The sequence below is a fragment of the Lycium barbarum genome, chromosome 1, assembly GCF_019175385.1.
Source record: "Lycium barbarum isolate Lr01 chromosome 1, ASM1917538v2, whole genome shotgun sequence".
Lineage (NCBI taxonomy): Eukaryota > Viridiplantae > Streptophyta > Magnoliopsida > Solanales > Solanaceae > Lycium > Lycium barbarum.
This window is the reverse complement of record NC_083337.1, coordinates 170,686,371-170,711,196: the sequence shown is the minus strand read 5'-3', so window position 1 is coordinate 170,711,196 and position 24,826 is coordinate 170,686,371. Positions and strand designations below refer to the sequence as shown.

The 24,826-nt window shown below is 30.1% G+C and overlaps 3 protein-coding genes across 3 annotated transcripts; 1 reads left to right on the top strand and 2 right to left on the bottom strand.

Moving 5' to 3' along the window:
- Nucleotides 1–1,255: 1,255 nt before the first annotated feature.
- On the top strand, nt 1,256–4,234 carry LOC132608035 (uncharacterized). The gene is made up of 3 exons (XM_060322116.1): nt 1,256–1,477; nt 1,978–3,805; nt 3,914–4,234. Exon 2 carries the CDS (start codon nt 2,203–2,205, stop codon nt 2,830–2,832), a length of 630 nt encoding a protein of 209 aa, XP_060178099.1. The 5' UTR covers nt 1,256–1,477; nt 1,978–2,202; the 3' UTR covers nt 2,833–3,805; nt 3,914–4,234.
- A 12,682-nt stretch (nt 4,235–16,916) lies between these two features.
- On the bottom strand, nt 16,917–18,383 carry LOC132608028 (non-specific lipid transfer protein GPI-anchored 5-like). Its single transcript, XM_060322111.1, has 3 exons — nt 17,871–18,383; nt 17,350–17,385; nt 16,917–17,215 (listed from the first exon to the last, which is right to left on the bottom strand). The coding sequence occupies exons 1-3, from the start codon at nt 18,184–18,186 to the stop codon at nt 17,115–17,117; spliced, it is 453 nt and encodes a 150-aa protein (XP_060178094.1). The 5' UTR covers nt 18,187–18,383; the 3' UTR covers nt 16,917–17,114.
- Nucleotides 18,384–23,027: 4,644 nt separating this feature from the next.
- Nucleotides 23,028–24,564, bottom strand: LOC132626779 (non-specific lipid transfer protein GPI-anchored 5-like). The gene is made up of 3 exons (XM_060341773.1): nt 24,152–24,564; nt 23,563–23,661; nt 23,028–23,330 (listed from the first exon to the last, which is right to left on the bottom strand). Exons 1-3 carry the CDS (start codon nt 24,471–24,473, stop codon nt 23,191–23,193), a joined length of 561 nt encoding a protein of 186 aa, XP_060197756.1. The 5' UTR covers nt 24,474–24,564; the 3' UTR covers nt 23,028–23,190.
- Between the last annotated feature and the right edge of the window lie 262 nt (nt 24,565–24,826).

Genomic DNA, 24,826 nt, shown 5'->3' with positions numbered 1-24,826 from the left:
TGCGTGTAAATATACTTTTCGTCACATTTGAAGAAATAAAAGAAAATATCATTCCTACGTGCAAAAGTATTCAAACCAAATTGAAAATATCGGATCAAACCCAAAAATGGAATTAATCCAATTCAAAAGAATCAAATATTGTATTTGCTCTGGCTTAGTTTTTTTTTGGTATTAAGAAAGGAAAGTCGAACTAATAGCCTGTTTGGATGAGCTTAAAAAAAGCAGCTTATAAGCCTGAAATAGATTATAAGCTGATTTAGATAAGTTAAGTCAAACGGAGCCAATTAATTTTTTGGACTTATTTTAAGCACAAAATGACTTTAAGCTGACCAGCCAAACACTAAAAAAAACTAAAAACAGCTTATAAGCAACTTATAAGCCAATCCAAACAGGCTATAAACCGACACAAAAATATGTTTATTCTATATATAACTCTTTATAAGATTTTCTTTAAACAAATATGCATGGGAGTATATGTGGTATTCCCAGGCTAATTGTAGAAGAAATTGCACGGTTTGTCTTTCAAATGGGCTGGTCTTTAATTTTTGCCCTTTAAATGGGCCGGTCTTTACGTTTTGCCTTTCAAAATATATTCAGCTTAAGTTCTTTAGAAACTGTTAGGCATAATTTGTGAAATATTACAATATGAAAATACAAGCTAACGCCTTCGCGATTTTTTTTTTTTAATTACTAGGGGCATAAATTAAAGACATGCACAAATAAGCTGTTTGGATATGATTTGAAACTATGAGATGAAATCATAATTTGAAATTATATTTGAACATGCAATTTAAATTTTTTAAATTATATTTTTTCTTATAGACATAAAAATCTTATAAGTTATGAAAACTATTAAAACTTTTCCAATTCTTTTAGAAGGAAATGATGGGCATTTGGTTACTCATTTTACAGAGGTTGGGCTGATAGTCTGTTCACTGAAAAATTATAGCGAGCATTGTTGAAAATCATTTTATTGTAAAAGCCAGCTAATTCATTGATGTGGTAGAAGTTAATGAGGTTGGTAAATGGTTAGTAGAAATAATTATTAAAAATATCTACTAATTTATGAGTTTTTTTTATAAAATATAAATTTATGCATCAAATTTTATATATATATTTTTTAAAATCATATTCTTTTGAATAATTTGAAATTTTATCTCATGACATAAAATCGCATGTACAACGCGGACAAAATGAGGGCAAAAGTACACATGACCCACACGCCGCTGGACCTGTGACGAAATTTAAATACAACTTTGAGTTCATTTTAGATCCGGGGATTCAGGTTTCAAAAAAGCTTAGTGGCTGAATTTATGGTTTCTCGATAATACAAAGAGCGCAGATAACCATACAAATTAGTAGTAGTATTTACTTGTTCATATTCAATAAACAAAATTTGTTAGGTTAGGGAGAAAAATCTCACCCTAAATCACACTTCCAAGACACTCTGCTATCACTATATACTTTCTGACATCAGGTAATTTTATTGAACTTTACTGCAAAATGAAATTTACAACTTTGATCTCATGTAATATAACTGTTATTTACTTCCATTTTGTTACTGGATTATAGATCTGAACATGAGATTTCGCTGGGTATGTTCTTGTTTGTTGTTGCTTATAGATCTGAAGAAACTGAAGGGTGAGTGGTGGTTTTGAATTTAACACAATATGAATTTTGTAAATTTTACTAAATTCATGTTGTGTTAAATTCAAAACCACCACTTTCACCCTTCAGCATAATTTTCCTTCTCAAAAAAGAAAAAAAAAAGAATTTAGTATAATTTAGTTTTTTGTATTGGTACAAAGTCGGTTTACATGTAATTGAGATGTAGTAGTTGTGTTATATGATGCTATAAGTTTTTTGTTTTGGTTGTTATGATTTTAATTTACTGATTTGTTTTGATCTCATGAAATTCGTCTGATATGTTCTTCGTTTTGCTCTGTTTGCTTCTTTTTTGGATAAATTTACGTACAGGTGTATGTTGGAGGAAGATCTGTTTGGATAAATTGATAGTGATTTTGATTTGCTGATAAACCGGTGGTTGAGAAGAAGATCTAGGATCTACAGTAATTTTACAGCATTTAGAAGCCTCAGTATGAATCTTTGACCTCTGTTGTTTCTTGTTAGATCATCAGGCTTGTCGATAAGATAGGGTGTTATAGTGGAGTTTGATTGAATCGGTTGTTAACTCAGTTGAAAATGATTGTTGTTGCTCAGCATCGGAATCAATACTATGGGAGAAGTAGGGCACATGATCCTGCCCGATTTGAGTCATTTGGTTCACCTCCTAATTGCCGGGCTTTTGAGTCCCGAGCAGGTTCATTTCAAACCCAATCGAAGTCTTGCAAGAAACCTGTCACTAAACGGGACTCCTCGGGTTCTTTGTCTCCCAAAACACGATCACCTTTAGCATCACTGCCTGTTAATACTCTTAAGTCTTACTCTGAAGATCAAAAGAAATCAAGAAAACCAGCCAGAAGTAGCACGGTTGCGATACCATTTAACCTCAAAGTGGATGTTGGTTCTAGGAATGAGGTTTTCTTGAATGATGAGTTTCCATTTTCTGAACTATGGGCGGGACCAGCATATTCAAATTCTCCTTCCCCTAGTTCTTTGCCCATGCCCAAATTTTCTCTCAGGCCTAAAAGGACTGCCTCTCTTGAATTTCCTGCTTCAGCGTCTGATATTGATTTATGTCCCGTTGCCAAGTCAGCACCAGCATCCCCAACCAGGGAGCGTAGCCCTTCTCCAGGAATTGTATTTGACTGTACTGACTCTGCGACACAGACTCTTCGTCGCATGCTCAACCTTGAAATTACAGATGGATGAATGTGTGGTTGGAGTGCTGAGTAGCAGCTTAGTAGGGGATTATGTAGTTTTCGTATTGGGTAGTAGTAGAAAGTACAAATGGTGAATAAATCAGTCTTTACTCTTTAGTTTGAAAGTCATGGTTTTGCTTAGTGTTTGTCATGGTAGAGAACAGCTTTAGTTCAGTAGTGAAGTTTCAGCACCTGTTAAGAGTGGTTGTTGTAATTCGATACGAGCAATGGCTGGATGGTCAACTGTATCCGGGTACATTCAAAGTTCGTGCATTTATGTGCGCTTGTGCATAGATCAGTGGAAGAAGAAGTTGGGTGTTGAGTGCAATGCTCCTATTGTAGTAATTAATAGATAGCTTGTAGTTCTTTGTAGAGGTTGCAGAAGTTGTTGCTCAACTATCGATAATGCTCCGGAGATCACTTAATCATAACCATCAATTCTCATTCTTGGTTCTAGTTGTCATAGGATTGTTCCTTTAGAGATTCTGTTTGTCAGAGATATTGTATATATCTTAGACCTTACCAGATTAGTTAACTTCCCCCTTTAGACTTCTGTTTTAGTCAGTTATCAAACTCTTAGCCGTTTCATCCAATCTTGCATCCTAACCTTCTCTCTCTCTTTGTAGATTCAAATTCACGACTAGAATAGGATAATTTGGTTTATCTGAGTCCTTGCTATTCCTTGAATGCCTGAATTGGCTGGTCATTATAACTTTTGTCTGTATTATTTCTTCTTCTCTTTGACTTTGAATAGGATCTAACTCCTACTTCTTCCTCTTGAAGTTGTTTCCCTTTAACCAATTTTCTGTTTTTTGGAATGAAAATTGGGAAAGGGAATTTGTAGTTAGTTGTATCCTTTTCGGTTCCTGGTTTTTGGTATCTTCCCTTTTAGCATTCCTCCTGTGAGTCCAATTATGCCGGTTAAGTAGTTTATTCCACTCATCTTGCCTCTGGAGATGGTTGATCATCTAGTTATTGATAAGGTAAGACTTCCTAAGTTTTTATCTATCTTGGTGCTGTCCGTAACTCGGTATCTAGCTAGATGTGCTATGATTTTTGCTTATAAATGTTTACTTCTTTTTTGTGTGTAGCACTTTTAGGAGCTGTTGGAAGAATGTTGAAGAGGCTGTTCTCGCTGCTCTGACCTTGGTGGCACCACTCGTTATGTTTCATTTCACTGTCTTTATAGTATACATGCAGTCTGTAGGTCTTAAGACCAAACTGCTAGTTACTACTGCAGTGATTATCTAGTGTTGTTATGTTCTATGTTTTGGAGCTTTTACATTTGTCGTTGATGAAGACTGTAATTCTGTTTCTCTACGTACTGTTGTTTGCCTGTCGAAGTCAGCTAAGGCATAGTATTTACTTTGCTACATGCCCACCTCTTTTGGTATCAGAAATTGTTTCACTTACGCTCTGCTTATGATTTACCCTGGCAAGAGGCAACCCATTTTCTGTTTGTCTTTTAATAATGATATTTTTTAGTCATGCATTGGCTATGCACTTGTTTAATGTCAGCACATAGAACATACGGGGCCGCTGACAAGAACTACTAGTATTATTTCTCACTTCTTTCTATTACTTGGGTCCAAAATGATTGTCATACATCACGCATTATCAAATTGATTTTATCATACATCGATCATTTTCTACCATAGAATTTGTTTAGTTCGGAGCATATTAGATCTGCAAGTAATTGGGACAGGACAACTGTATGTGCATGCATAATGCAACAAACTGATTGTCGCGGCTGCATCATGATCAAAGCAGGTGATGGGTAAGCACATAATCAACGGAACAATTGGAGTAGAGGAATCGTATCTTTTGTTTTTTTTATTAAAATCAAAATATTTACATATAACAGTATCGACAAGTTTTGGAGATTTCACTTGAGAGGGTCACAACGTAGGGAAATGGATCAATCTTTTCCATATATATATATACTAGTATTCGTATTCGCGCGATGCGCGGTTGATATCAAAAGAACTAATGTGTAAAATTATCACTATTGAGTTTTCAAACTCAACTATTCACCACACTAATCTTTAATTGATATTTTAATGATTTCTTATTAGAATTATTGCTAAAAATATTGCCATTTATGTTTGAGAAACTGATGCATTGCTATAAATATTTTTATTAATTTAAATTTCTTAAACCAATTTTTGCTGGTTTTGGTACTTTTGGATAACTTAATTGATAATTAATTATATATTTCAATTTCATTATGTAGATTGAAATAACCAAGACTCGTAATACAACTTTTTCCCGATAAACAAAATGATTCGTTCCTTCAATTGTTAAATAATTTTTGTTTTTAACTTTATCTGTTGATATTTTAATTACATGATTTTCCAAAATTTTATCATAATTCAAAACACTTTCTTATATAAATTCAAATAAATCTTATCCTTCTATATTTTTGTGTCTTTTTTCTTCCTTACTAATCATTGTTGCCTATATATTACCTAGTATTGTTATACTATTATGTGACTTTTAATAACTTAGCATTTGATTTAGTCTTTGCTATAGCTACCATAGTTCTACTTACATTTTCAAATTGCCTTTGGTTTCTCTCCATCCATATAAGCATTGTAAATATTCATCTTTTTCCTGTTATGCTATTTTTACCAGTTTATCTCATTTAGTATTTTACCTATGGTCCAAATAATTTCACATGTTATTCAAAATTGTAATTTTGAATTACTCTAAAATATAAAACTCGTCCTTCAATTTTTTTTTGTTTTGAAAATACTATTTTCGTATTATGTGTATTAAGCAATTAAACATTCCTTCTGTTTAGCTAACAATAAAACATTTGTTGTTTTATTTTTTATTACCGAAATTATGTGCATGAATAGAAAATAACTAAATGACTTATTGTTGGCTTGACATTTGATTTAATATCTTTTGTCATTACTTTCCTTTAAATATAATATATAGAGCTAAATAAGAATAGACATAGAATATTTTTATTCTTGATATAAGTTTCTCTGATATTTTTAAATTTTATTCTATGATATAAATTTCTTTCAAGTTTTAAGTTGATAAAATATATTTTTAATTATTCGTTATTCACTTTATTTTATTCTCCGAACTAATGCAAAGTATCAATATCCTCACATTATATTTTTTATTATCATTTTTTAATAATTGTTTAGTTTTAGATTTTATGTATTGAGATTTCAGCTGCGTGATTTTATTACAATGCTCATTAATTTCGTCGAAATACTGCCACATGACTTTTTTGAAGCACCACTTGGCTTAATTTTCAAGACACATATCCTCATTATATTTATTCATGATAATATCAATTTTATTTTAAGTATTATTTCATTTTCAAAAATCATCACATGCCCCTAATTCAAATTGGCGATACTGAGTTCGAATATTTTCATCTTTCAATTAAACTCAATTAAAAAAATGTATATTTCAATACCTATTAGCTTTGTCCGAATACTACAATGTGGTTTTTTTTTTTTTTTTTTTTTTTTTTATCAATACATCATTTGGACTAATATCTAAGCCTATAATCCTTTTATTATAATAAATAGGTCGATATAAGCAATGACACACACACACACATATATATATATAATCTTTTTAGAATTTTTTTATCTTTTAGTTAAAAAATTAACCACATTCAATTCAAATTTTTAATTAAAATGTTATATTAACTCTGTCCAAGTAATATATCATTTTACATACTTTAACGCGTCACTTAACTTAATATTCAAGTTTAGTATAATATAGAAGATATAGATGCCTGTCCAATTTATATCAAGTATTCAACTTAAGAAAGAACAAAAACTTTTTGACGCTTAATTCCGGTTACAGGGCATATATGTTTAGATGTAAATACATTTTATTATTTTGAGAAATTACAAGTAGAAGGTGTGTGAAGAAATTGACAGATTTTTCTTAAAGCGCGCTGAAAATGAGTTTGTACAAAAGGAATTCATGTGTTTTTAGATAGTAATAAGAGTTTACAGCTACTTCTTCAAAAGACTAAAGTAACTTTTTCCAACAAAATTATAGCAAAAAATTCTTTAAGAAAAACCCAATCTAAATATCTAACTCCTTTCCCGTTATATTTCGGCAAACTCCGTAGTTGTACCGTAAAACACAATTTTTGGATGACTTGAATGAGCTCAAACATAAAATTTTCTCTTTGCATTAACTTTACATTTCATTTTACTCTCTCAAAATGAAATATCCTACGGATATCGAAATTGAATCAACTTAATAAAACCAAAATCAAAATATTTATTTGAAAGCCCCAACCAATGGGTCCCAATCCACTTGATTCCCTCGAATGCAATCGACCACAACTTGAGCTAATTTCTCCCTCCTGTCACAATATACTACCAGAATCCTAGTAACATACAATATAAATCAATAAATTTTAAAAAACATGTAGCTTTATTAACTCCGTAGCATGATTTTGCACAAAATCTAAAACAATTCCTGCATATTCTATTTGTATAGGTAAAACAATTATTAAATGAAGCAAAAAAAGAATATTTCAAATTATGTACATACGGTGATTTCTACCATTTGATAAAAGCCACAAAATGGGCAACACGTAATCATCGTAATCATACTATTCATCTAGGTTGTAGCACGTAAATTTGCTTCTAAAAATTCTAGGGTAATTTATCAAAAATATAAATTTTGAAAAATTCTAAACTCTTAATTATAAGACAAAAGAAAATTGTACGTAATTAATCTATTAATGTGTAATTTTTTTCCTCTTTCTTTTCATACCTTTTTTTAATGACTCTTTTCATAGCTTTGCCAGTTCCTGCAATCAAACTGTAAAAATGTTTATATACACTTTTAAATTCAATACGTACCTTTGGAATGCTTTCAATTTTCAGTAGAAACAAAATAGTAAAGGTTTAAAAAATATATAAAATACAATGTACACATTTAAATTCTAACCTTGTATTCTCTTAGGTATTCACCAGCTTGTGTCGACTCAGAATTTCTAAAAAAACTAAAATTACAAATCAACTCTTAAAGAATAGAAATAAAAAATGCGAATATTGTATTTTAAGAAATTCGAAGGGGAAAAAAAATCAAGTATACCTCTTCATCAAATACAAAGATCTTTGGATAAACAAATTGATGCATAAATCATCATCAAGCATAACTTATTTTCGCCGGAAATATCCTGCATGCCACAAAGTTAATTTCAAAGACCGTGTCTGGCAGTGGAAATTATGATGAATTTGAAAATTTATATTATGAGCCAGTACAAAAGTCATCACCTGCTTCATTCTTAGGAAATGAATAACTTTATTTGTTCCTGCATTGCCAAAGAACTAATTACAGTAAAACTATAAGTTCATTGTTTTCATGTATTTAAATTGCCTCAAAATTAGATAGTATAAGAAAGCTATACATACATGTGGAACTAATTCCAAAAGATTTCTACGGAATCTTCCATTATGCATGAGTAATTCAAATACATACATGTAAAAGTAAAACTAATTTCAAAAGGATTGTGTGATACATTTTCATATCATAGAAGCAATACAAATACATGTATCTAGAACTAATTGTTTCTGGACCTCAAAAGGACTATATGCTTCATGAAGCTTATTCCTCACCTGTCCCTCTATCATCTCATAGGCAGCAAAACATATGAAGGAATATTTCAACATCATCAAATTAAGGTATAGAGACTTGTGGACATTGAGGACTTCTTATACCACCCAATTTCAATTTTGAAAAAGAAAAAAAAAAGTGCTAACCCATACGGTTCCAATTTGAAATTTTGTTGTGGATAGATTTTGTTGGTGATATTATTTAGATACATTCAAATTAAAAATATTATTATCCCTTCATTCACTTAACCACAATTATCTTTCATAACAAAATTCATTAGTTCGCTTTACCCGAAAAAAGCACATGTTTATCTTTCCATGATAAGCTTGATTTTCTATAAGTATAGGGCTACGGCGGATAATTACTAAAACTAAGAGATAGCACATTCAAATCTAATCCATATATAGATTTGCTTTATCTTTTAATTTAAATTATAACAAAATTATCTTCCAATCCAAATTTAAATTTTGTAATTTTCAATTCAAATCATATGTTATTACATAGCCAAATTAACTTTGTCTTAAAATTGTCAAGTGGCTTGTTATTAGCTTGCCACTTGGTTTAACCACATTGCTTGTACCTCTCCTTTTTTATATACTAGTATTCGTACCCACGCAATGCACGGCTGGTATCGAATGAAGCTAATCATAGAAAATTATTTGCTTATTTGTTAGATATAATAAAAAATTATCATATATCACTGACATAATTAAAATTAATAAATTTTTGAAATATTTAATTAGAATTTTACTTATTTGAACACATTAGATTATATTAATTTAACAAAAGTTAATTATCATCTTGTGATGATTAACCTTGTTCATTACACAATCTTGATTAATTATTGTTATATGACATATAAAAAATCATCTGATTATAAAAAAAAAAAATTTATTTTATATAATTATTTGAAAAGCAAAGAACTTGTTACTGCTATGTTTTAGAGTTACCCACATGAGAAATTTAATTATTTATATTTTAAATTTTTAATGTGGTAATTGAATTTCTTTATACTCCATGTTTTAAATTTTGGCTCTATTTATTGAGTCTTTCGTTATGCGGTCTTATTTATAATATAGTTTTTATGAGCAATAGCTCATTCTCACTCTCTCTCTCTCTCTTTTTTTTTTTACGCATTTTCTCAATAAATAACATCATCTAATCCAACTCCCACACCCTCACCCCCCCACCCCGCATCCCCCTCCTCCAGTTTGCATGATCTCCGAACATTTACTTATTCGCTTATTCTCTAGCAACAATAATGGACCAACAAATAGTCATGGATTTTATTTTATGTCACTTCCCCTTGTAAATGACGGTATAAGTCCTTCACAATTCTAATTTGGCATTCTCATTTGTAATTTTAATAGAGTGATAGGAATTGAAAGCAAAATGACGGATTGAACTTGATTTTAAATCCACACAAACATATTCATACGTGCAAGACATATTTTTCATCAAATTATTATCACCATTACAATTTTTTAATTCATATATACTCGTGTACATTCAAGAACACATAGGTTTTAATTGCATGAAATTCTTCTTCTTTTACTTTTTTTTAAATCACGTCATATTTACCAAAGCAAATACAATTTATTTTAGGAAAAAACTTATTTAAAGTAATAATAAAGGAAAAGACATGCATACACTTGTAATATGCATACAAATATTAGCATTATAGAGAGAAGATTACAACAAATAAAATGAAACAAAAAATAAGATATACCACGACTAGAAAAAAAAAAAAAAACCCTTCTTATACCACGGCTAGTAATAACTCATTCAATGTGGAAAACTTATAAGTATGAATCGAGCTGATTATCCTACTATTTTCCTAAATAATTACCAATATACTTGTTAAACTAAATATAAAGATGTTAAAGATTAAGAATTTACCATATAAACGTGCTTGGATGTACTGCTCAATTCAAGGCATTTTCACTCTTGAAAGATCATCATTTTTTATGATACGTAATCCTTTTATTTTTCAATATTAATTAATTAAGTAAATTTTTATGAAAAAATATATTTTGAGAAGTAAGTCATTGTTATAGCAAAGTAATAAGAGCTTTTGAGGAAACAATTAATATATAAATTGAGTTTCCTATTAAGAATCGAAGTTGATCCGATTTTTTTTTTTTTTTAATTTTTATTAAATGAAGATTACATTGAAAAAGTTGTTAATATAGCAAGGTGAAAAAAATTGAAGAGGGAAGATGAAGTTTTAAAACCTACTTGAATTTGATGCATCTTAATTTACACCGATCTATCCACCTTGCTTGTGCCATTAAACATTACCACGGCTCACAAATTCTCTTACGTTTTTTTTTGTGGGGGGGGGGGGGGGGGGGGGGGGTAATAAGGAGTAATTATTAACATTGTGAAACCATATAAATTATTCGAGTATTTTGTATTCATAAATATGTTAGCGTTACACTTTTAAGCTAATGCAGTTGATTTATATAAACACAATTTCTAAATGAAGAAAAACAATATTGAAAATTATGTGCATATGGTGATATCAATTTTTGCATAAATCACAAAAATAAGTAGAGCAATCATCAGAATCTTACTCTTCATGTAGGGTAACCTAACTTCCGCGATATTTCAAATTTTGGGCAAAAGCAAAAAAGATTGTTTGTACATCTAACATGTAATTATTTTGCCTCTCCGATCGGCTACTTCCTGAAATCAAAACACAATACATATAATTTATTGTAACTGTTAAAAAAATTGTATTACAATTCAAGCACTGCAGTTATAAATTTGCATTTGAAATTGAGCTGTAGAAAGGAAACAGATTATATGCTATTCACTAAATACACTAAACTAAAATCAGATGATAGCTAAATCTCAGTAAAAGAATGGAGGGTGACCTCATGTTAAACTCATTTTTCCACAACATAATGTCTAATCACGAAAAACAAAACATTAGTTTGGCTAAATGAGTTTCCAGCGAGTCTTCCTTCAAAAAAAAAAAAAAAAAACTATTCAAAATCGAAAATGTATTCAATCTTAAATAGTGGAGGAAAAAAGAGTAGGTTTATCAATAAATGATTTACTTTTCAATTCAAATTCAAATTACAGATAAGTACGATAATGATAAAGAATTTAAAAGATATTCATCTTCAATTAAAATTCCAACTCAAATTTAAATTGCATATAAGTATGATAAAGGATCAAGAAAATATATTTATCTTCAATTTAAAAGGAACAAATTTACTTTTAAATTAAATTCAAATTGATATAAGTACAATAATGATGAATAATTTAAAAAGATTTAAATTTGCAATTTAAATTCACAAAAGATTTATTTCTCACCTCAAACTTAGATAGCAGATAAGTTTTAGATAGGTAGAGCAAACCTGATAAGATTAACAAAAATTTCATATTTGACTATTCAAATACGGAATATATTAACACGCACGGAGTGCTGCCAGTTTTTTCGTAACTTATGTATGCGGAGTACTTGATATACTTTGACTTCAGATAATATCTTAATTTTTTTTTAATTTACATTCTTCTAGTAATAAACCATAATTCTAGAAGTATACGTAAATATTACTCAATTTATTCTCTCTAAAACAATTGTGCAAATTATGTTGGAGATACTATTTGGATGGATTTAAATCAAATCAAAATACTCGTATGTCTTACAAATATTTAGACAGTAGCTTCGTAAATATTTAATTTTGTAAGTAATAATTTTTACAAAAAAATTGATTAAATAACATAAATGATTTATGTGATGCCTAACACACACACACACACACACACATATTATTACATTATTAATATTAATTTTGAATTATTATTAAATGATGGTTTGAAAAAAGGTAACGGCAAAAAGAAAAAGATATAAACATCCAATTTTTTTGAATTTGAATAGAGAAACACTCCTATTGAAAACTGATTCTTTTTCCTATCTATTCAAACTCATCTTTTAAACAATGATCATTATCTTTCTCCACTCTTCCTTATCATTGTTCGTTATATTAATTATGTCTTTCCGTTGAAAGACCAACTTAACTATGAAGTGTGAATTTTCTCCACTCTATTTATTTTGTCTTTAACTTTTTTCCTTATTTATAAAATATCATTAATTGGCTTATTGAAATACATTTGATACTTACAGTAAATATTTTGAATTGCTTAAGATTAAATTTTCAATCACATAGCTCAAGCAAATATTTATTTAGTTATAAACGTAAAAGTCATAAAATTGGTATTTATTTCTATCACAGTTGTCTCCATATCCGTGAAAATATATATTTACGTATTCTACTATACCAATAGCAAAAAAAAAAAAAAAACAGAATTTCATTGGTTAATAATAATTGTTTTTAAAAGAGATAGTTTGAATTTGAAAAGTCCTAAAATTACGATGCTAATGATAAAGATGAGTAGTTGTTTTAGGTAATTATGCTAGCTTTATATTAAAAAATTAAAACTTTATTTTCAGTTATAAAATTAATTCATCAATTAAGGAATTTGATAATAATTATAAAAACCTTTGTCCTAATTCTCATTAACTTTGTCTTAAAATTGTCAAGTGGCTTGTTATTAGCTTGCCACTTGGCTTAACCACATTGCTTGTACCTCTCCTTTTTTATATACTAGTTTTAGTACCCGCGCGATGCGCGGTCGTGGTAATTGCAGTAGTAATCATATCTTATCTATAAAACATCACATAAAATTTAGTCACTTCAATTTTTAAATTGACATTTATGCTAAAATAATTTATTTTCTCTTTATAAGTCAATTTCTAATGTTCCTTTTATACGTGAAAAGTAAATTAAAGATTGTTAAAGTAATTTTTAACAGGATTTTAAGTTAGGAAAAAAAGAAGGAGCTTTGAAATCTAATTTTATATCATTTTTTTTCACAAATATTATTTTCAATTGTTTAGCCGCTCCAATCTGTATTAGTATTCTTTGAGGAAAATCTATATTAATATCCACCAACTTTACTTTAAAAATCAACACCCCCCAACCACCACACCCCCAACCCAGACTGAATAATAGACCCATTCCATCCCACCCCCACCCCCACCCCAAAAACCCACCCTATTTATCCTATGCAATGCGTATTACACCCTTGACATTTTAATAAAGTAGTGATAAATGATTTCTTAATTCTATTATTCCATTTTAGTGATTCCATAACAACTTGATTTTTCACCACATATGTAAAGAATAAAGAAATACAAATAAACGTAAGGATAAGACAAATAAATTCAATAAAAAAAATTATAAGTATATTTTATACAATGAAATTAGCAAAAGATAACCAAAAAAAGCATTAGATAAAATTCAATAAAATTAACGGAAAACTACATGTGCTAACACTTTATTGATATCAGCTCTTAACTACTTTTAATAAATCCTAATATATTCAAATTCAAAGATTAGATTGGATTGGATCAATTAAAAGTTACTGAAATAATGTCTTGGAAGATACAATAATTGAAAGTCCATCCTTTCTTAAATGTTATAAGCAAATATTCTTGCATGTTACGACATTCTCCAATTTATTCAACATCCGCATTAAAAAGGGAATTAATTCCTCTGTAGCCTTTTCACCATATGAAAAAATGATATCGCATATCTAAACAGATAGCATTCAGTTTGTTTATCTTTAGTGGTTGTTCAAATTATGTTTCAATAATAATATGCCTATCACATCGACAAAGTTGAAAACCTCCCAACATCAAAGCTGCTTACTCGGAAATTATAATTAAATTGTATCTTCTATCATTATTTAGTGCTCCCCCCCCCCCCCCCTCCCCTCCTCTCCTCCACCACACACACACACACAAAATAGTCCGATATTAAGATTAAAGTTTTTATCTTCTTGAAATCTTTTTGATCATTCTAATGTCTTATTCAAAATCCGCACAGAATTGGAAGCAAAAGCAAAACATATGTATATTTTACTTGAATTGTATAAAGATCTGTAGAAGTATAAATTTATGATCGTTACTACACATTGCAATATGATCTGCATTGAAATAAAAAAATTAGAAAGAAAGAGAACTTACCATATGAATTCTGCGAAGATATTGATGAGAAATTCATAACAGGCAAGTAATCTCTGCAACAAAATGATGGAGAAACAATGCAAATTAGACCATAAAATATTGCATTAATCGCACTATAAAACACAACGATAAGCAAAAAATAACTTAAAGAAAAAGGAGTTTTTTTTTTTATTTTTTTTATTTAAGCAATATACGAATATAATGACACATTCTTCTATTAAAAAGAAAAGAGGGGAAAAAACAATTGATGAAAGAAGTCATGATGACAGGAGGAGTAACTCTAAAAAGAAAACCTAATTTGATTTATGTATTGCTTGAATAATACCAGTATCTTTTTATACTAAATCAAAAGAATTCAAATATTCTTATCTTAAAATTTAAATTCAAATTTTATCCCTCCAAATATTTTTATCCTTCTACTCAAATTCAAATACTTTTTATCCGATCCCAATTGAAATGTCTTCCCATTCAAATTTAAGATCTTTTTATTACATTACTTAAATCGTATAATATATCAAATTCAAAAATTTAATCTCAAATTCAAGTGAAAACTTTATCCATTCGGAATCCTGTAAGACTTTTACTTTCCACTAGACATGTAAGTAAAAATAAATTCCTCATTTTGATTGACAGGAAAGATCAAATAATTCTAAATATTTATTTTAGATTAACTTAAAATTAAATAAATACTCTTCTTATTATAACTCACTTGTCCTTATCTACTAAGGAGTTGGTATAATTTTACGTTAGATAAGCTAAGCTTATATAATTATTATGTCTAGATAATATCATAGTTGAACTTTTATTTAAATTTAATGTTTTTTTTTTCATAAATAACTAATTTTTAAAAAGATATCTTTGAGTTTGATTAGTCCCATAATCACGATATTGCTAAGGATGAGTTTAGCACATTTTTATTTTTCAATTTTATTTTAAATTGATGTGGATTGGTTTAATAAATAAACTTTTTCTCAACAGATATGTTTGAATTTGAAAAAGCCCGTTAATGTGAGATTGTTAAGGATAAAGTATATGGCTTGATAAATGCGGATAATTATAGCTTGTTTAAAAATTCAAAAGTTTGTTTTTCATAAAATTATTTTTCAATTATGGAATTTGATAAAAATTATTAGTAAAAGACTTTGTCCTAATTTTTAATAACTTTGTCCTAAAATTGCCAAGTGGTTTGTCACTTGGCTTAATCACATTGCTTATACCTCTCATTTTTTTTATATATATATAGATATAAGGCACAAGTCATAGATAGTTCTCTAAACTTTATCACATTTTCCTCGTGGCTACCTAAATCTAAGCTTGTTCCAATTTGATACCTAAGCTACTTCAAATTTATACCTATTGAATACTTTTTGCTGACATGGCAAAATCTGTGTAATGCACACATCACAGGCGCGTGAGAGGCTTTTTTTGCCCAATTTTCCTTTTTTTTTTTTTTTGATCTTCTTCTGCATTGGGTATTATGTCCTTACCACACTCTACTGCCACTTCGTCACCGCCGCAGCCACCTCCATCCACCGCTCCTTCCCCTTCTTTTTCAATTGCCAGTCATTCACCTTCTTCGTGAGAGGCATCTAATCAAGCCTTAAAAAAAAAAATCTCTTTGCCACAATCCACCACCTTTGCGCCGGCGACCCAACTCTCACACACCATCCCACAAAACCATTAGAACATCAAGCAGGAGCAACACAAGAACGCAGCAACAACAACGCTGCAAGTAGCTTCAAAAAAAAAAAATCTTGTTATTTCCTCTGTCCAGTCATATTCTCAGGGATTCAGGTATGATTCTTATCTAGTTTTCTTATTCTTCTCTTTATCTTATTCCTCTGTCCACTCCTTGTATCAATGGATTTCTCAAGATGGACAAAACCGATTGGTTGAATGAAGAATAAGGGCTAGAAGATTTGGGGACGGTGGGCTATGGAAATTCAGTTGCAGCTTGCAGGGAAGGGTTTCGTGGGTTGGTTTTTTATTTTCTTTCATTATTAAAATATTTTCTTAATTAGTTAATGGATTTTAAATATTTTTTTCTTACAATTAATTTCTTAATAATTCTTTTGGACCTCATGCCACATGTCACTTTTTAATTAGTTTGTTTGCCACATCATCATGAGTGGACTACACTCTCTTTATATTTTTTCCTAATTATCACAAAAGTGGTTATGTGGTACAAATTCAGAGTAGTTTAAATATTAAATTGAAATAAGTTTAGGTTTAGTTAACCCTAAAAAAAAATATGATAAAATTTAGGGGCTATCTATGACTTTTGCCTATATATATATATATAAAGTACGAGTGGAAACTAATAAGTTTAGTTGACCGTTGAACCCGTCATGTATCCGATTCTGTAAATTTGTAACCTAGAAGTAGCAGTAAAGTACTAGGCGTGTAAAAAATATAGGTTTATCCAACGCGACTAGAAATGAAATTAATCTCGATCAAATCTTAATACAACTAAAATTTAACAGAGTACATCAAAGGCTCTGCCTTAGTGTGGTGTATTACAAAGTTTACATCAAATCGAGAAAGTAAATAAAAACTATAAAAAAGAATAACCAAATAGTGCCAAATCCATACTCCAAGGTACTCTAAACACGCTGCAAACAACGCAATAATGGAGCTCAAATGGAGGTGAACACTGCAACTACAAGGGTAAACAAGAGAGAGTATGGCAGCTTGACTGTGTTTCCTGAATTTCCACTTGGCTGACCCTTAGATCCACCTGCCAAATGCCAACGATGTTAATTATATCAAGCGAATAAAACATCCAAAAAGTTGGAGATTTCACAAAGATCAGGCTTTTTCTTATTATTATACAACAACAATTAAAAAAAGAAGTTTTATTTGTATTCGTACCTGAAGGAGACCCTGCAGAACCAGATGGAGTCGTAGCTGAAATGTTACATATTGACAGAGAAAACAAGTTAGAAACTCTGAAAATCTCATGCTGCAAGTGTCTTTATTATAAAAATATACAACAAAAACTAATAATAATATTAGCAAAGCGAATAGTGTTTTTTGATGAAAATTTGGGATATTACTAAAAAATAAATAATACTACTTATTATCTATTTACTTGTGTTTGGCGAAAGCAATATGCAAAAAATTAAGACAATTGTCAAAAAAAAAAAAAAAAAAGGCCCATAAGTGCGGAAAGTCATTTCTTTTGATTGAAAACGTATTTCTTTGAAAATATTTTCTGATAGTGATCATCAAACATCAAGAAAATGAAATCCTCATATAAAACATATATTTTTTTTTAAACAAACATACAAAACATCCTTTGAGAAAATGACTTTCATGTACCAAATACATACAGAGTTTGAAACCAAAAAAGGAGAAGAAAGAAAGCAGTATACTTAATGAACTTAGCTTACCTTTACAAAGGCTAACAGAGGGAGTCTGGATATTACAAGCTTTAGGAAGAGCCATAGCTTGTGTCTGATTAACATTAATTCCTAAAGATGAGGCAGCACCGCCATTAATCACTTGACACAAGCATTGTGGCTGATTTTTCACAATAGTGGCTAGTTGAGTGCAACATCCTGATGATGGTGTTGTAGCATTCCCTTGTATATATTGCAAACACGGTGCTAATCCAACAATCACTTGTTGGCAATTATCTGATTGACCAGTAACTTGCATTGAAAACAGAGCCATAACCACAAAGATTGCACTAGCTAACATCTTCATTTTCTTGAATATTGTGCTTGGAATTTAATTAGTTCCTTCTCAAAATCTCACTTTTGGCTGCTGATAGATAAATTAGGAGTTTTTTTAATATTCAGTGGTGTACGATGGAAATAAAGGACAAAGTGTGTTGTTTATAAAGGGGAAGATGGTGCCAAAAATTAAGACTTATGGCCTATGGGATTATGTGGGTAACCAACTTTTCCTACTGCTTTAGAGCGACTCCATGTGTAAGCATTTATTGGTTTTTCTTTCTACATTCGACTGCCTTTATGTCACAACAATAATAATAATAATTGACAACACGCAATCACGCATAATAACGTCGGCCTTCTGGTTTGGCAGTAGTTTTTATGAAAGAAAGTACCACTCTGTAGCCTCCACGTTTCAATAATGACTGCTAAAGTTTCGTTTGCTTCTTCTCTTTTACTCCACTAGTAAATCTAACCGCGCTTCGCGCGGGTTAATTAGACTTTCAAATATAATTTTTTTTTTCTTTTTCAAAATTTTGATTGGTCTTCAAAGTCAAATATTTCAAGCTTTACCAAATATTACTAACGGTTAGTTTACATGTTTTTCTATGATTTTCCGTCACTTAAGAAATATTTTTGGTCTTCTAGAAATACTTGTGTTATGTAAAGTGAAACATTATCTTTATTTTCTTTTAAAAAAATATAAAGAGAGAAAGAATTTTATGAAAAATCGATCTGTTTCTGGCACATATATAACAATTTTAAAATATAGTTATTTCTAATCCATCTAATACATTTATATAAGTTTTTATCTGCAAGCATCTTTTTCTAATTTTTGTCCTATACTTGTTTAAACCTTTAACTTTTTTCTTTCTTCATTTTCTTTCTTTTCCTTTCTTACTTCGCCGCTCAAGTTTTATTTTTCTTTCTTCTTTGACTTCCTAATAATAAAGATAAGTAACCAAAAAGATAATATTCTCAAGTCTCGTCATAAACTATAAAAGAATATATAAAAAAGTAGTACAAAAAGCACTTTATAGAATATGAAAAAGTATATATATTATCACATAATAATTATTCATTTTATTTTGACAATATAAAGAGAATCAACGTAGCCAGGAACAGGAAAAGAGAACAAATTATTAAGAATAAGAAAAGAACCAACAAAATATTCATAAATTAATTTAACATTTTTTTTATGAGTGAATATTTAAGTATAACATTTTATTTAAAAAAATCCTAATATTAATCCGAAGCGCGTCTTCTTCCTGCTGGTAGTCACTTTCTTCTTTTTCAATTTCGTTTTATTATATGCTTTTGGATCTTTCAATTGCCACACGTATTATGAATTATGTTTTGCTGATGAAAAAAAAAGTTGGCTATGATTGTTGGGTGCAACGATGAAAATACATCATTTATGAATTTTAATTTCACAGCAAATGCTAGGCAAATCATCATTTCTCGTTAAAATTTAAGTTTTGACCTCTATTTTTTGAATCGTTAAGTTTCAAATAGCTTTCAAAATTACACTGTGTCAATTTCTGAATAGATCTAATCGTATTTCCAAACAGATCTAATAGGAAAATAAATTATGCTTTGTAACACAAATTAAATTTAAGTAAGCAGTAGTAAAAAAATTATGAATTTAGAGAGTGAATATAATTACCTTAGAAGAAATGCATCCAACGTTAAGGTATATACCTCCAAGTGCACCAGACTCGTCAATACATATGATAAATTAAGCAAATACTTAAAAAAATGGAATTCAAAAGTAAATTTTCAACGAAAACGTTGCCATACCTTTGCATCGTAAGGAAATGGTCCATTTGAATATGATGGCAAGACTGCACATGCATGAACCTCACAAGACAATTTGTGATTCTATAAAGGAAAAAAGAGAGTAAAATACAGTGAGTATGCAAAGTAAAAATCAACATTCTTCTTTTGGATTCGATATCGAGAATTAACGTGCGATAAGACTCCAAAAATAAACCACTTCCTGTACATAATCTATAATCTTGTCCTAGTTACACAAAATAGTTGAAAATGAAGTAAACAATCTGCTCGAATAACTACTAATACTCGACTATACATATACATAGAGAAAGCAAACAAAAACTTGTGAAACTTAGACTTTCTTGCACAATATAAAACTACAGAATTGAGGCATGGCAATGGCATATGAATGGACATTAATTTGTATTAATTATCCAATTTAATTGGAGATTTAAACAGTTGTTGGCCATGAACAGCAAAGTGAGCAAAAACAGTCGAATAGGAAGATCAAAAAGCATTGGCATTAATATGTATTAATTGCTTAGTTTAATTAGAGAATAAAGATGATTATGGAGGGGCAAAGACTTTTAGGCCTTTTAATATAAGCTAAATTAATTGAATGGAGGAGGAAAAATTGTCAAGAAAATGAGAAAAAAGATAAATAGAATCCTTGGCCAAAGAGAGGTGCCACATCACTCTCTTATTGCTTAGCTTTATTATATATATATAGATTAGTTTGGGCTTTTCAATTTTTTCAAAATAAATGGTATTTTAGAATTTCAAGAAGTTTCTAGACAGATTATTTCAAGATTGCCCTTATTTAAATAGTTAAGATTTATTAACTATCTTTTTTTCTTCTAGAAAGTAGTAAAACTTGATTAGGGGTGAGTTCGTAAAAACACTTCTAATTTTCTAGGAGTGAATAGTTTCTTAAGGAGTGTGCATCAGTCCAAAAACCACTTATTATGAATCGGAGGGAGTAGCTTGCACGGAGTAGAGAAGGTTATCTTTGCAGTTTTGATTTTTATATAATTATGGTATTCGGATCAATTATGCGTATTTTGATCGTAATATATTGATTATTTTTAACGAATATTAACATCGAACAATTTTGTCCATCAAAAGTTGAATAAATAAAAACAAACAAATTAAGTACATTAGCAATATATATCTATCGTGTTAAGAACTTTTATATTAGAATTGTACTTTAATTTATTATAGTAGTTTGTTTATTTAATTATACATAATGCTAAATAAACTTAATTTATTATAATAGGTTGTTTACTTAATTATACATAATGCTAAATAAACTTTTTTTTTACCACTTGGTATTCAATATAGGTATTTCGGCCGATTAAATATTCGCGTCACATAAAGTCCATTAATTAAAATAACAAGTGTTTCATATAAAGAAAAAATTATATTTAAATTTTGAATGCGCGATCCCTAATTAAAAATAGGAGGAATTCTATTTTTTCTATCATGACTCTTGGCTTTAAGCATATGGACAAAAGTATAAACGGTAAAACTTGTCCCAGCAAAGCTGCCTTCACTTTAAATACTGATCAAAGGCTTAGTCAAACTTGATAGGTCGGCAGATTCTCTCTACTTCGGGAACCTATATGCATGGGCCAGTGATAAGAGAACCAATAATCACGTGTGGGCCGCCCTTTTTTGGAGGCTAAAGGTCATTTTTCACATTCTGTTCATAATTCATAACAAACTTTTGTCTTTAACACCTCTTATAATTTGGTTATTATTCAATTTTAGTGGAAAAATTTATCACCATTGTGCTATAGTTTAGCGGGAGATGGACTCAATAATTTTTGTTTAAATTCTATGTGTGTATTAGGAAATTCATCAATTGTGAACCCAATAGCTAAAATGAACTACGGGTTTTTGAAAAATATTCGAATCTATAAACTTCAAATCTTAATTCCGCTTGTGTCATCGTTAATTGAGATCGCTTACAAAGATCTATTAAATTAATTGTGCTATATCCCAAATGATGAAAACATGAGCCAATTATTAATTAATGAATCTCTTATCTTTCAGCTCTGCTAAAAACTTTTCTGATTTACCCCAACCTTCCCACTTATCCGACTGTTCTTCCCCAAAAGGTATTTATAGTACTTAGTACTTCCTGGCGAGCTCTTCTTCATAAAATACTCATTTGATTAAGTACTTCATAATATTGGGCACAGGGTTAACACATTCATTTTTGTAAAGTTAAGTTACAAATTAGGCTATTTCATAAAACTAGTTATCTGATCAGTGTATATAAGTTGAATTCTTTGTAGGTTAGGTATTTCTCTACAGTGTCGATCTATATAAATTAAACTCTTAGGTTAAAAAAAAAAAAAGACTTTGGTAAGAAACAGAAAGACCTATGACATTTTCAGTTCAATAAATTTATATATAAAAGACATTTGGTACATTAATACATTAGTGCTATCCCTAACCAAACCAAGACATAATCAAGAATAACATAATCAGGACAAAGGCATAACCAAGAATAACATAACTATGTCGAAACCAAATATAGGAAGTATAATTAAGGTACAAGTCACCACTGTCCATATCTAAACTGGTTTAAGGCACAGAGTTGGAAAGCTTGATTTAAGAACAAAGAGAAAGTTTCCCAATAGGAACTGAAGTGAAGGTTTTAATACAGCGTTCAAACCTCATAAGGTCTGGCGAGACGCTGACAGTTATAATTGTAAATTGTAAGCCAATTCAAAACCGGTAAACTTAGTTACATCAAGGAACTAATTAACTATGCCAATTAAAAATGCAAAGTCATCCTACAATTGGCAGTGCTTAGGTAGTTAGATTGAGGCAGATACATAGCTGAGTTTTCCATAATCAAAACAACAGTTTTTTTTCCTTTTCATGTCTAGTGTTTACATCAAGTTAATGAATACATAATAGGTGTCTTTCTCTTTCATATATATGCACTTCTGACTCTGTATGATCAAGTTTTATGAGTAATTGCAAACCTTAAGAGGTGATGTTCATCCAATATTGAATTAGATTATGATTATAAAGCCACATTTGCCAAGAAGATAAAGGAAAAATAAAAAACCATCCCGAGAATTACTCAAAAATAAGCCACAATAAATAATATAGGTATGGGTAAATTACAACCAGCGTGACACTCCAACTAAAACAGAGGAACCAAAAGAATAATAACAATAATATTATGGAGTACTGTTCTATTAATACAACATTGACATAAAAATGGCTTTTTCCCCCAAACTCAGAATCCCCTGGTATTCAAAGCACATGATGCAACAAAGAGTAGGAATCCAACAAAATTGATAGAAATTCTTGAGTTGCTTCCTGCTGCTGATGAAGAGGATCCAGGTGTTGAGGGCACTGTTTTAGAACCTGTAGTACCTGCATCAATTAAAGCATTTGCATTTGAGTTTGACTCACGTACACTGAAAGTGATTTTTTTTTACACGCTATCAAGTCAACTAAAAGATAACTACGACTAATTATTCGTTATAAGTAGGATTATTAACCTGAAAAATAAGGCAGGTAACATGTTAAAATTCAGTTCAATAATCTATAGTGCACAATTTCATCTCAATATTAGAAGATATGAGAAAAAGATTTTTTGAAGTACCTGATCCTGCTGGGATTTCATTAGTAGAATCAGATGGGGTAGTTGAACCTGCAGGAGAACTTGCTGGTACGGCAGCTGGAGCAGTTGGTCCATTTGCAGCTGTTTTTTTAAATGTACAAAACAGTCAGTTAGTTCATTTAATACGTAAATGTTTTAAAGAATTCACTTATATGCACTGACAGCAGGGTATTTTTTTCCACTATGGATATATTTTAACAAATTATAGCAGGTTAGCTCTCTTATTTTTTATGTTATTGATCCCGCTTTATATGGAGGGTTACCAATAGTTATCCTGATACGATAGTGCAAAAATTCTTCTACACTATTATATATAGAAGTTAAAAAACACTTTTCAATAGCAAGTTTAACTTCTACAGATTGACAAAGTCACCTAAAAGATGATAATCAGGTACGAGTGAATATCTATCTATAATAGATGGAAGTAGTAATCCTGAAACGAAAGCAGAGAATCTGCTATAACAAGGAAAGTATATTAATACTAGAAAAATTATTTACGCTATCAGTGTATATAAGTTAAATCAGTATTCAATAGCTAGTGAAATTAAAGAAATTGAAGAGTTTATCTTACCGTTGCACCTGCTCACTGGAGGAGTTTGTAAATTACAAGCTTTAGGTAATCCTAGAGCAAGAGTTTGATTAATAGTAATGCCAAGATTAGAACCACCACCATTAACCAACGTACAAAGGCATTGAGGACTGGATTGGACAACACTAGATAGTGATGTGCAACAAGATGAAGATGGCGTTGATGAATTTCCAGTGACATAGTTCAAACATGGGGACAAGCTTACTAGTGTAGTCATGCAGCTTGATTGAGCTAAAGCTCCATTCCAAGAAATGGCCACAATCAGAACCATAACTAGAGCCATCACATTGTTTTTGGATGCCATTTTTCTTAATTTGAGGCTAAATGAGAAATAGAAAAAGACGATTTGTTGTATCTTTTTGTTAATGAGGTTTGAGTGCAGAGCAAGAACAGGGTATTGGGGTTTATATACGCAAGTTTTTAGCATAAAAGAACAAGAAAAGATAGGTATTTTTGTTGGCCAACTTTTAAACTAATGAATGGTTGGTTAATAGCTACTCTTAGGAATGGTTACGAGGACTTTATAATCTATTTAATTGACAACTGTTTACCTAATTAGGTGATCTTCCGTTTGTAGTATTATTGGTTTGAAAAGGTTTAGCTTGTCTTCCAATATTGGAAAAATTGTAAGCCGCTACTCAAGTCGTTGTATGGAAA